The sequence below is a fragment of the Maylandia zebra genome, linkage group LG15 (assembly GCF_041146795.1).
Source record: "Maylandia zebra isolate NMK-2024a linkage group LG15, Mzebra_GT3a, whole genome shotgun sequence".
Lineage (NCBI taxonomy): Eukaryota > Metazoa > Chordata > Actinopteri > Cichliformes > Cichlidae > Maylandia > Maylandia zebra.
The window spans coordinates 34,424,012-34,436,921 of NC_135181.1; the positions used below are offsets into that span (position 1 = coordinate 34,424,012).

General features: G+C 42.2%; 1 protein-coding gene across 2 annotated transcripts; it reads right to left on the minus strand.

The window, feature by feature from the left end:
• Positions 1 to 2,957: 2,957 nt before the first annotated feature.
• LOC101478904 (interferon-induced protein 44-like) lies at positions 2,958 to 7,629 on the minus strand. 2 transcript variants are annotated; one of them, XM_014409309.3, is made up of 7 exons: positions 7,152 to 7,629; positions 5,746 to 5,794; positions 5,238 to 5,433; positions 5,002 to 5,154; positions 4,731 to 4,902; positions 3,921 to 4,021; positions 2,958 to 3,812 (listed from the first exon to the last, which is right to left on the minus strand). In XM_014409309.3, exons 1-7 carry the CDS (start codon positions 7,621 to 7,623, stop codon positions 3,618 to 3,620), a joined length of 1,338 nt encoding a protein of 445 aa, XP_014264795.3. In that variant the 5' UTR covers positions 7,624 to 7,629; the 3' UTR covers positions 2,958 to 3,617. The 2 variants fall into 2 exon arrangements, with proteins under 2 accessions (XP_014264795.3, XP_076730699.1); XM_076874584.1 differs by lacking the exon at positions 7,152 to 7,629 and adding an exon at positions 5,953 to 6,281.
• Between the last annotated feature and the right edge of the window lie 5,281 nt (positions 7,630 to 12,910).

Genomic DNA, 12,910 nt, shown 5'->3' on the forward strand with positions numbered 1-12,910 from the left:
AATATTGACTTGAGTCTTATTTTTAAAAACCAAAAAAAGATCATTTTGTAGGCACAAAATCCTCAAGGATGTTGTTACAATTGAGAAACGCATATAATAACAGACACAGTCAAATCCAGTCTTATACCACAGCTCTCTTGATACTACGCCTCATGCATTCTCGTGAACATACACAAGTAAATTCTTAAGATACATTACCTGCTTCAAACAACAGCAAAATTAAGAACATTTTTTCTGCACACTGAACTTTTAAAACAGAAACACTTCCGTATGGTCTGACTTTGAGCAGCAAAACATTTTGGTTTCACCAGCCTTAGTTGTTGTTGTTGTTGTTGTTTTTAATTGACTTATTGCATTATTCTTTCTCTTTTATATTTTATTGCATCATTGTTGTGCATTTCACTTATTTTAGTTGCATTTTACATTGTTTAGCAAATGTGCTACATAAATAAACTTGACCCTGTCTTCCCAGCCCAGGAAGGACACGCCCCTTTTGATGGTGATATTCAATAAATCCTTTGAACACAAGATGGAAATCAAATATCTCTATGCAGTTCATATTTTGTGGTTCTGCAGGAGCTGAGGAATCAGAGGAATCCTGACGAGAGATCCAGCCTGCATCTGTGGCAACAAGCGAAGTAGCTATTGGTTCATCTGTCTTGGTCGCTCAGCTCCACCCTGTGTGCAAACACTGTTATTGCAATGATAATCATTATATTGGTATGACGTTAGAGATACTAAAACTGCTGCAAGTTTCACAAACAGGACACAATTTATGCATGCTAAATATATAGCTACAACAGCAGCGTTTACCAATCAATGTTTTAAACTAATTAATGCTAAAAATGAAAGTCCATTAACCTTTTCCAGTGCACAATTTCTCCAGCCCTCTGAAAAAGGAATGGAACATACCGTCTCAGATGAGAACAGTACAAAACTTACTATAGGATCTTATAGTTGTAAAATAATAATTAATTAATAATAATGAAATTAAAGTGTCAGTTTGTTTAGATAATCTTGTACATTTTTTTAAGAGAAGAAAAACAATTTAGAAAATGAATTCCATTGCTCGAGATGTTGAGCTAAGCAGGACACCGATGGGCAAAATCGACAACTTTCATGAGAATATTTAAAAATGAGATTTCCATAGCAGGTTAACAACAACTCACTGCGGTGCTTTGGCCAACAGGGCGCTGGTGGAAGCTGAGTTACTGTTGGCTGAAGACAGAGGAGGACAAGGAGAACGTGTGTGTGTGTGTGTGTGTGTGTGTGTGTGTGTGTGTGTGTGTGTGTGTGTCTGCAGGGGTTATCAAGCCATATGCCAAGAGTGAATGAGACATCGACTTACTGATCCACATCACGAGGATATGAGGATATAAGCAACAACATTGGAATGACTGGAGAGAAACGTAGTCGGATGGTAACAAAGAGAAGGTGGTCAGAAATGGGAACCATAAAGAGGCCGCTAGGAAAGTCGCAATCACCCAATACCTGCAGAGGATCAGGCAAGTCCTCAGGAGTCAGCTGAATGGAAAGAACGCAATCCAGGATATCAAACACCTATACCCTGCTTGTGATCAGGTACCCTGCTGGATTAATAAGTTGGCCAAAGTAGGAGATAGAAGCCACTGACATCAAGACCAGGATGCTCCTGGAGCTGGAGGGTTTCACCCCAAGTCCAGCACCCTAAGACTGTACGCTAAGTGGAAGGACGGAAGGAAACCGGGGACTAGTGAGTGTCAGAACCATCATCAGAGGATAAAACAAAGAAAATCTGTGAGTACATAAGGAAGATGGCCACAACCAACCCCCTGCTTACTGAATACCTCAGGCAGCAGAAACCCAAGAAAGAAGAGGACCAAGAGGAGGAACCATCATGGAAGGAGAGGCCCCTGCACGGTATGTACCACCGGCAGATAGAGGAGGTGGCTGACATCCAGAAATCCTACCAGTGGCTGGACAAAGCTGGACTGCACAGAGGCACTAATCATGGCAGCACAGAAACAAGCTTAGCACAGTATACAGTAACATCTGTTCTGAGTATGGTCTGGAAGTCCTGAGGTCAAAATGGGAGACGCCCCTAGTTTCATTTAGCCTGAACGCATACGTCATAGTTTTAACCATAAACCTGGAAATCATTACCCATCATCGTGGCCCATCTGAGTAAATCATTTACTGATAAGCTACAGTGTAGGTGCTGATAAGAAAACCATCCTTTGGACTGTGACCAATCCTATGTGTGCTTTCTGTGTGTGTTGCTATCGACTAACTGAACTGTCTGATACTGTCAGCTTTGCCCTAAGAGCCTACACTCTGCTCCCTTCTTGTGGTCTTCCTTCGGGCTCTTGATGATCTCTGCTCATGTTACTGAAGGTTTTCATCTTCCTATTTTCCTGTTTGTTTTTTCCTTGTTTTAAGTAGCAACTCCTAAAAATGTGCCAGAGCAGATTTTAAATCAACTCCACGGGCATTTCAGATTTTAACACAGGTGTTGATTGTTAAACTCTGGAAATAATAATAATACATTTTATTTGAGGGTGCCTTTCTAAAACCCAAGGTCACGTTACAAAGAGAAAAAGCTATAAATACATACCTTTTATTGATGCCACAAATGTTTGTGTTTGAGTGTTGTTGTGTGTTGTTGTGTTTGCACCATTTTGAGTACAATAAAGTTACATTTTGTTTATTTTGTATGCAGAAATTCAATTCCAAAAGCCAGATGCAACTTGCCCCAAAAATAGTACTGCTATACTGAGTGTTTCTCTTGTGTGCATGTGTGCACCTTGCAGGCAAAAAATTACACAGGGTGCTGAAATATTTCATGTTAAACCAAAACATCATGTAGGAGTCGGGGTTGTTAAGGCAAGGCAAGTTTATTTATATAGCACAATTCAACAACAAGGTGATTCAGAGTGCTTTACAGAGACATTAAAAAATAAAAACAATAAAAAGCATGATTTAAAATTGATAAAAAAAAAACAGTAGATAAAATCAGAACAGTAGATAAAATCAGTAGTTAAAATGTAAGTTTTGAAATGTAAGTTTAAAGTGTGGATTTGGTGTTTTATTCAAATGCAGCTGAGAACAGGTGAGTCTTCAACCTGGATTTAAATAAACTGAGTGTTTCAGCTGATCTGAGGCTTTCTGGGAGTTTGTTCCGGATATATGAAGCATAAAAGCTGAATGCAGTTTCCCCGTGTCTGGTTCTGACACAGTAAACAGTAATTTAGTTTATTAAATCTATTAACTTGTGATGAAATATTCAGCTACATGGAAAAAAGGAGGTAATAAAAATGTTCAAAATAATTTATTATCTTGAGACTGATGACCTTTAATGTCATTATTTTCTGTTGCTGAGCTCAAATTAAGAACCAGTTCACCAAAATTTTGAAGGGAGAAACTGGATGTTCACAAAGTACAGATACTATATCTCCCAATACCCACAATATAAGAAGGCTTCTAATTTGTAGTTTAGCTTCTAATTTCTGCCTTTCAAGTAACCCAGTTAACACAGGGAACTAGTACTCAGTAGGATCACCTGCAGGTACATGATTGAATCATTTTAAAGGAAATGTCATCAGCTGCTCAGACTATTACATCATCTCCTCAGTCTTCTCTTAGTCTTTGGTTTGCATGTTGCTCATTCGGTCACTGAGCTCATCAAAGTAATTATCAACAAAGCGAAGCATCTGGATGACGGCGCTGAGCAACAGGATGTCACAATTCATGTCCAACTCCAGCTCCTCGCTGTAGTTCTTCAACGGAACAACACAGGACAACGGCACACCGAGCCGAGAGCCGACCTCCTGCATCTGTATGACAGAACACAGGGGGAAAAGTATTACTACCCTCATATAAAATGTTTATTAATAAAAAATAAATTAAAAAAAAGCAGTTTAAAAAAAGTAAAAAATGCTTACCACATCTTTAATGTAGCCACTCTTATAAATGTTTCTCACATCCTCTTTCACCAGTGGACAGGCTTCATCTACTTTAGTGAGGAGGACCAGCTGAGGAATACCTGGAAACAAAATGAGCAGGAAGATCACTTTGACATAATGATTTCTATTGGATTGTTATTGGAATATCCAAATTCTTTGAGTTGTTTAAGATATGAAATGAAGTTGAAAATTGCTGTCATGATTCCGGCTCACTTGTGCAGAGTTCTGTCGTGCTGTGAATTTTCCAAGTTTAGTTAATCATGTTTGTAGTTACACGTTCTCTGTTTAAATTCGTTTCCTTTCGTGTCCAGTCTGTCTTAGTCTCATCTGTGCATCCTCCCTAGAGTCCCCTGTATGTAGTCAGTCTTGTCTCCCTGTCTGTGTGTGAAATCTGCATCTTTGTATTCTGTACTTTCCATCTTATTGTGCCAGTCACTCTTCTTCTCTTACATTTAGTTACTTCCTGTCTCCTGACATACCCTTCCTCCTGTGTTATTTTCCTTTTTGATTACTTTGTACTTTTGCAATCAGTCTCAATAAAGGCTTGTTTTCCATTAAGCTCATTTCTGCCTGTCTACAGTCCATGCATGGCTGTTAAACTGGTCCACCTATAGCTTTTTTTTTTTGTTAAAAAGGGAAAAAATTTCCAATTTCAACACATAATATACTAATTTGCACAGATAAAAACTGATTTTCAGTGATTTTTACATTATTGCATTTTTGTCTTCATTTGTTTTACACATAAACTGTCTAATCCCCCAAAGATATGACAAAACCTCAGGCACTGACCGATTAGGTTGACCTTTCTGCGGATAGCATCCAGCTTCTCCTCCAGCCCTGTGGGCATGACGGAGACCTTGGAAGCATCAATAACATAGGCCACACAGTGGATCTTGTCCTTGAGTCCAGGAGATGTGCGATAGCCGTGGGCCTCAGGATGCAGAGGAGCTGAAGGGTTGAACTAAATGACACATTTGAGGAGAAACAGAGACACAGTTTGAGTCGACTGCTGACAAATAAGTGTTTCATACATTCAGTGTCCCGTGATGTACTGTAGCACCTGATAACGGTCTGGCAGGTGACCTTTGAGGATGCTGCTCAGATCGTCTATGTCAAGCCCCGCCCCTTTGGTCTCCTCCAGTCCCATGGTATCACACAAGATTATTGGCAGAGGTTTCCCTTCACGTCCAGCTTTCACAGAGTAGGAGCGAAACTGTTTACAGTACAATGAGAATGAGTGACAGACCACTGAAATCAGTCACAATAAGTGGAAATCATCAGACAGCAGACACAGACCTGTGTGGTGAGGCTGGTGGAGGAGGAGCCAGAGATGGCCTGGCTGGTGACGTGGCCTCTGAATACAGAGTTGACAGAGTTAAAGAAGCTGGACTTTCCAGCTCCGACTGGTCCAATGAGCAAAACCCGAGGCTGGGTCACAGAGCTGACTGTGGGTTTGTAGCTTTTAATGCTCTCAATCAGCTCCGTCCTCTTCCTGTACAAAACAAGGAGATGAATAATGGTAACATTTTGAATGTGAAGAAATTTTGAATATAACAGTAATTTTTAGTGTAAAGCCAAAACAAAACATGGTAACATGGTAAACAGTATTGCATAGTATTTTGCAGGAATGCCACCTTAAATACTTTGTAGAGTATGACATTCAAATATAGCTTGTTTGTCATAAAGTGTGGATAATGTAACTGCATTCAGTTCAAAAATAGATTATTGCTTTTCCCCCGATCAAACTCTTTAAAATATGTTGTGCATAAAGCATCAGACTGGATGTTGGCTCCATCAGACTTACTTAGATTCCCAGGTTACAGTCCTCCATGGCCTCTCAAGTTCAGTGCTTTCTTAAAGATAAAAGTGAAATGATACAGTAATGTTATTGAATTTAGTAAAGACATTAAATTCAACTCTCTAGATCTGCAGATACATACTGGGCTAATCCCAAGCCTTCATTTTGCTTTGAGTCATTTAGACATGGACTTGCTGTTTTTCCCCTGCTAACCTAAATATGCTTGAGCTTCATGGCATGAGCTGATGACTGGCATTCTCTTTCAGGATTTTCTGGTAGGGAGCTGAACTTGTGGTTCCATCAATTATGAAAACAGTATAATTGATGGATTATACTGTTTACGGTCTTGAAGTAAAAGCAGCAAAAGCATTCCTACACCATCACAATGCCACCACCATGTTTGTGTTAGGTGACGGCTGTGTGCAGACAGGAATGGGACCCAAGATGCAGACTCCAGAGAGAAACTTAAACCAAAACAGCTTTAATGCTGAACTCAAACATAACATAACTGGAAAAAAGTCAAAATAAACTAACACCAGTGGCTGGGCAAAACACACAGCAAAATAAACAGTAGATCACGACACAGACACAGAGAAACACAGGGCTTAAATACACAGAGGGAGCAATCAGGAAATGAGTAACAGGAGGGAAACACAGCTGGGGCAAATCAGGCCTAACGAGACAAGGGGAAGCAAAACCAGACACATTAACATCAGACATGGACTTTCAAAGTAAAACAGGAAACATAACACAGACTCACGGGCAGGCACTATAACAAAGGGAACAGACGTGGGACCAGGGCAGACACAGACACTGACTGGATGTGGGGATACAGCAGAAAGGGGAGACAGCAACATGGAACACAGACAGAAAATCAGAACACTAAAACTCTAACCAAACCCCACGCAGAGAACCTAAACTAAGAATAATCCTAAAACCCATAAAGCAAAGCTAGAATATAATGAAATAACAAAATCAAAGAACCAAAAACACAAAACACTGGGTCAACGACCCAGGGACCCTAACAGTTTGACTGTTGGTTTCATGTTCTTATTATGAAATGTTGTGTTAGTTTTATATCAGTTGTATATATATATATATATATATATATATATATATATATATATATATATATATATATATATGGTTCACTCAAGTCCCCAACTTTAGATGTCACTGACTTTGTTTCTCAAGTTTCTTTATTGTTTTGTGATGTTTTGCTTTTTGAGATCTTTTAGCTTACTTCATTTTTTCAGACATCTTTAAATTAAGAGATTTCATTATTCGGCAGGTCTGTTAGTAATCATGCTTGGGTGTTGGCATATTGTAGTATTTGTACTGTGATATATCTAATTTATCAACACTTATCTGCAACAGCTAAATGATTACATGATGCCTTATGTTACACTTACCCTCCACTTGGTAGATTTCACACTCAGTCAGGTTGAGATCATTGCCATGCATCTCTGCAGCAGGGAAGTTGTAATAATTTCCTGGATTGCTGTACGTTACTGCTTGGCTTCCATTGACAAGAACCAAATCTCCTCCAAAATAAGGCCCGGAGTTAGCTATCATTCTCACTGCATATGTAGGATTAGTAACTGGATATTTGATGAGGTTTTCACCATTAAATGTAAAAAGAAAAGCCTGATCATCATTCACGTACTGTCCAGACTGACTAAAAGGTTGTTTGGTGTAGCCTCCAAACACAAAACCAGAGTTGTTGTAGCCCACAGACACAGTGGGAGAGCGGTTGTCACATCTTTGGTGAAATGCTGCACCGGTGAAGCCGTGGATGCTGGCCTTGTACAGCAGCTGTAGTTTGACTCTTCTCAGCTGAGCGCAGATTGTTCTCTGCTGGCTTTGTGTTAGCATGGGGTTCATTTTGGACTCTTGGTTGTTTGAGTGTAGTAAAGAAAGTGACTGAATCTGTGGAATCAATCACAAAAAGACAAACACAATCTACATGAACCCCAAAATCAGTTTTAATGGCTCAGCATAGGGAAAGAATTACAATTTACAATAATTTCTATTGAGACCTCCAGTAGATATTCTTAGTGTACAGGCTGTGATCAGCTGACCTGCTGTTCCCTGCGGATTTAAACACCTGAATTCAACCAGATGTGAGCAGATGTTTCATGAGCTCTCCTGGGTGATTTCCATCAATTAGATGGATGCACCGGTCCAACACACTGTTGTTTACTTTAAACCCATCACAGTACAGAAATATAGAAATATATAGCAAACTAACCTGCATACCTTGCACTAACCTGCAGAGGATTTTCATGTAACCTTTAAATAACACAGTCTACCTCAGTTTGTCTCTTTCTATTCTTTCCCTGTGACGTACAGCAGCTGCACCTTTACCTAGCAAAACACGAAGAGACTATTTGGTGTTTGAAGGCTCAGTGACAGAAAATAATAAGCAAAACTAAGGAGCCTTATTTGAAAATGAAAGGAGCAGAGAGTCCAGATATTTGTTTAAAAATGTAGGGAGTAAAATTAAAAGGTTGTCAGAAAAAAACTCCTCAAGTAAAATTCTACTTAAGTAGCTACATTTAAAAACAATATACATCATTATTTTCCTTTTTTATTGCCTTCAGATGTTTGTTTCTAGAAAGAACCAAATCTAAATGTATGTTGCTACTTTGGTCTCAACAGAAAAAAATGAGTTAACATAACGATGTCATAAGTTTCATTTCCAGACAGACTGGCATAAGGATGAGCACGTTTTGTTCTCTCACTTCATCAGGAATCCTTTAACACATTTGCAGTGGTTGCTTTTAGAATAATGCATACATTTCACTATATAAATAGAACTGAATTTGTGACTTTAGTGGTGGCTACTACTCTACTCCTACTCTACGCAACTACATCAGTATAGTTACTATCCCGAAAGGAAAACTTTAGTTAATAAAAATCTTACAGGCACAATTTTAAGTTAAATTCCTTAAGCTCTTTAACATTTCTGCTTTTACCTCCTGTTCCAGACGGACGAGGGAGCAGGGATCGCGGACCTTGCTGTAAACACACGGAGGACTACAGACAGGTGTGCCAAGGTAGTTATTCCAGGTGTTGTGCCAAACACAAGCAGTTAGTTACCCGTGCGTCGGGAGCGCGCACTGGGCACGGACCGCAGACGAGGACGTTCAATTCAATTCAATTCAATTTTATTTATATAGCGCCAAATCACAACAAAAGTCGCCTCAAGGCGCTTCATAGATACAGAGAAAAACCCAACAATCATATGACCCCCCTATGAGCAAGCACTTTGGCAACAGTGGGAAGGAAAAACTCCCTTTTAACAGGAAGAAACCTCCGGCAGAACCAGGCTCAGGGAGGGGCGGGGCCATCTGCTGCGACCGGTTGGGGTGAGAGAAGGAAGACAGGATAAAGACATGCTGTGGAAGAGAGACAGAGGTTAATAACAGATATGATTCAATGCAGAGAGGTCTGTTAATACATAGTGAGTGAGAAAGGTGACTGGAAAGGAAAAACTCAATGCATCATGGGAATCCCCCGGCAGCCTATGTCTATTGCAACATAACTAAGGGAGGATTCAGGGTCACCTGGTCCAGCCCTAACTATATGCTTTAGCAAAAAGGAAAGTTTTAAGCCTAATCTTAAAAGTAGAGATAGTGTCTGTCTCCTGAATCCGTTTAGCCTGATAACAGTACAATCACGTCTGTGTGTCATAAAAACTTTAACACTCAGCACGTTCTCAACAAGTGAACTGATCTGATAGAATCTGTTCTAGATGGCGGCGCGCACAGACGCAGCGGCCCGGAGCTCCTACACTTTTGCACTTTTGGTGGTACTGTGTATCATTTCACACAGTCTGGGGTTACTTCAATATAATAGAGATGATCTACTACAACTAAGCCGTGGAGATCTTCAATTAACATCCGAGTATCTCATCCCCCCGGAGATCGTCAAGCAACCCCCGGGGCTACCCACAACAGCAAGCCGCAGGAGGAGACGCTGCGAGCGGAGGCAGAAGAGAGGCAGGCAGGGAGGCCTGTGGGCACGGCTAAAGGCTAGTCCGTTTAAACCACCACTCCCGACCATATTCCTCTCCAATGCCCGTTCAATCCGTTACAAACTGGATGAAATACGACTGCAGATCGCCACTCGACGGACTTTCAACAACTGTTCGTGCATGATTTTTACTGAAACCTGGCTGGACAGCGCCATTCCCGATGCGGCTATTGATCTAGCAGGCCGCACCGCCTATCGAGCCGACAGGTCTGCGGACTCGGGTAAAAAGACCGGCGGGGGGCTGTGCATCTATATTAACAACTTCTGGTGCACGAACGTCACCAAAATGTGAAGTGTGCTACCAGAGGAGATAGAACTTTGGACCAGGTGTACACCAACATGGCGAACGCATACAGAGCCCAGGCCTATCCCCACCTGGGTCTGTCAGACCATCTCTCCCTTCTGCTACACCCAATATACACACAAAAGATCAAGAGCACTGGGATTACAACCAAAACCGTGAGAACATGGCCGCAGGATGCTATTCCGATGCTTCAGGACTGTTTCCACTGCACAGACTGGGAGGTATTCAAGGTGCAGGACACTGACAACCGTGTCGCATTGGACAGTTACACCGCCACTGTCTTGGATTACATCTGTTTCTGTGTGGACAATGTAACAACTTGGAAACGACTCCGTGTGTTCCCTAATAATCCACCCTGGATGACACACAGAGTTCAACAACTTATTCGAACAAGGAACAACGCTTTCAACTCCGGGGACCAGGAGGCATACAGTGCTGCCAGGGCTAACCTGAGAAGAGGCATCAAGACTGCCAAGCAGCAGCACAGGAGGCGTATCGAGGCCAGGTTTGAGAACATCACAAACCCAAAGCAGGTCTGGGAAGGCATCAGGGCTATCACGGACTACAAAAGGAGAACACCATCACCCTCAGCCGATAGTCCTACTCTGGCTGAGGACCTAAACCTCTTTTATGCCCGCTTTGATAGGGAGAACACCGACCCTGTCCTGTCCCCTGTCCCCTCTCCCCTCAACCGACCCTGCTCCGGTCCTGAGCACTCATGAGCTGAGGCGTGTGTTCCGGAGCATTAACACCAGGAAGGCGGCCGGGCCGGATGGAGTGCTGGGCCGGGTGCTAAAAGACTGTGCTGCGGACCTGGCGGACGTCTTCACCTCTATATATAACACCTCGCTGTCCTGTTCACTGGTACCATCCTGTTTCAAAGCAGCAACCATCATTCCCATCCCAAAACAGTCAAATGTCACATGTCTGAACGATTTCAGACCTGTGGCACTCACCCCCATTCCCGCCAAATGCCTGGAGAGACTGGTCATTAAACACATCAGAGCTGCTTTTCCACCATCTCTGGACCCGCACCAGTTTGCATACAGGGAGAACCGGTCAACTGAGGATGCGATCGCCATAGTGCTGCACACATTATTGAAGCACTTGGAACACAGGAACACCTATGCACGGCTCCTCTTTGTAGACTACAGCTCGGCTTTTAATACCATCCGACCATATAAACTCTGTCCCAAACTCCACCAACTGGACTCAACTCCTCTCTGTGCAACTGGATTGTGGACTTCCTCACTAACCGCAGACAGAGTGTCAGAGTGGGTAAGAACACCTCTTCCACCCTTGTGGTCAACACCGGTGCCCCTCAGGGGTGTGTTCTGAGCCCTCTGCTATACACTCTCTTCACCCATGACTGTATTTCCTCCTGCGTGTCCAATCTCATTGTTAAGTTTGCCGATGACACCACAGTGCTCGGACTTATATCCAACAACGATGAGACAAACTACAGGACAGAGGTGCAACAACTAGAGTCATGGTGCCACGACAATAACTTGGTCTTAAACACCAAAAAGACCAAGGAGATCATTGTAGATTTCCGGAGGAAGGGTCATAACAACCATCTGCCTCTCTTCATTGGCAGTGAGGCGGTGGAGAGGGTGAGCAGTTTTAAATTCTTGGGGGTAACTGTGACCGAGGACCTGTCCTGGGGCAACCATATCACCTTAGTTGCACGGAAGGCCCAACAGCGCCTCTACTACCTGAGGAGACTACGGAGCGCACACATTCCCAGACCTCTGATGTTGAACTTCTATAACTGTGCCATCAGCAGCGTCCTGACGCATGGATTTCTAGTGTGGTTCCCCAGCTGCACCAAGGCCGACCAGCAAGCACTCCAGCGGGTGGTGAAAGAAGCTGGCAGAATTATTGGAACAATTCTGCCAGAGATCAGTAATATCTTCCCCACTCGCTGTCTGAGGAGGGTGCACAGTATCCTGCGGGACCAACATCACCCTGCGCGCCACCTTTTCCACCTGCTGCCCTCAGGGAGAAGGTACAGGTCTATACAGGCCAGAACATCCAGACTGGCCAACAGCCTGTATCCACAGGCTGTGAGGCTCCTGAATTCTGCCCCCCTCCCCTCTCTGCCCCCCTCTCACGGACAATAACCATATCCAACTTCTTAATAGCACTGAACTGGTTTGCATTGGTGCATTATATCTTTATTCTCTCTTCCCCCCCCCCCCTCTTTCTTAAATAGACAACCATCATATCTCACAGTACAATAATATTGAACGGGTTGCATTGTTGCATTTTGTCATGTTTCTCAGGTCTTTGTCTGAATGTCCTGTGAACATTACCTGTCTTGTTCTCATGTTGTTGCTAAGGATTGTCTCATTGCACTGAAGTCACACTGGGTTAAATATTTACACTTGGGTTTTAAGGGGCTTTTTTTTTTTTTTTTTTTTTTACGGGTTGTACGGAAGCCCCAAACGCAATTTCATTGTTCTTTGACAATGACAATAAATAAATACTTGACTTGACTACTGTTCTGCCCAAATAGGGGAAGGCTGTAGGCCGACTTTGTGCAAGACTCGGGCAGAAAGACTTAAAAAGACTATGATCAATCGCAGTAATTAATTATAATCTAATATAATCTTAAATATACAGTAAATATACAATAAAGTTATTATTGTATTTTAGCTACAGAAGTATTTTAGAAGAATAAAACACACAATTGTTTTCATTGGTGCTCTTAGAAAGGTGCATTTTTGTACCCAGCAGAAACAACTTTGGTGGAACAATCAGAGAATAGTATTTCTAGGACGTCTGAAAACGAACACGAAGGCGTTTACTTGTTGAGGATGTGGTATA

Coding starts and splice junctions, on each gene's coding strand:
- LOC101478904 (XM_014409309.3), bottom strand. CDS start 7,623: ATGAACCCCATGCTAACACAAAGCCAGCAGAGAACAATCTGCGCTCAG. Junction 5,795..7,151: donor TGAAATCTACCAAGTGGAGG/GTAAGTGTAACA, acceptor TTTATCTTTAAG/AAAGCACTGAACTTGAGAGG. Junction 3,813..3,920: donor GTGGCTACATTAAAGATGTG/GTAAGCATTTTT, acceptor TCTGTCATACAG/ATGCAGGAGGTCGGCTCTCG.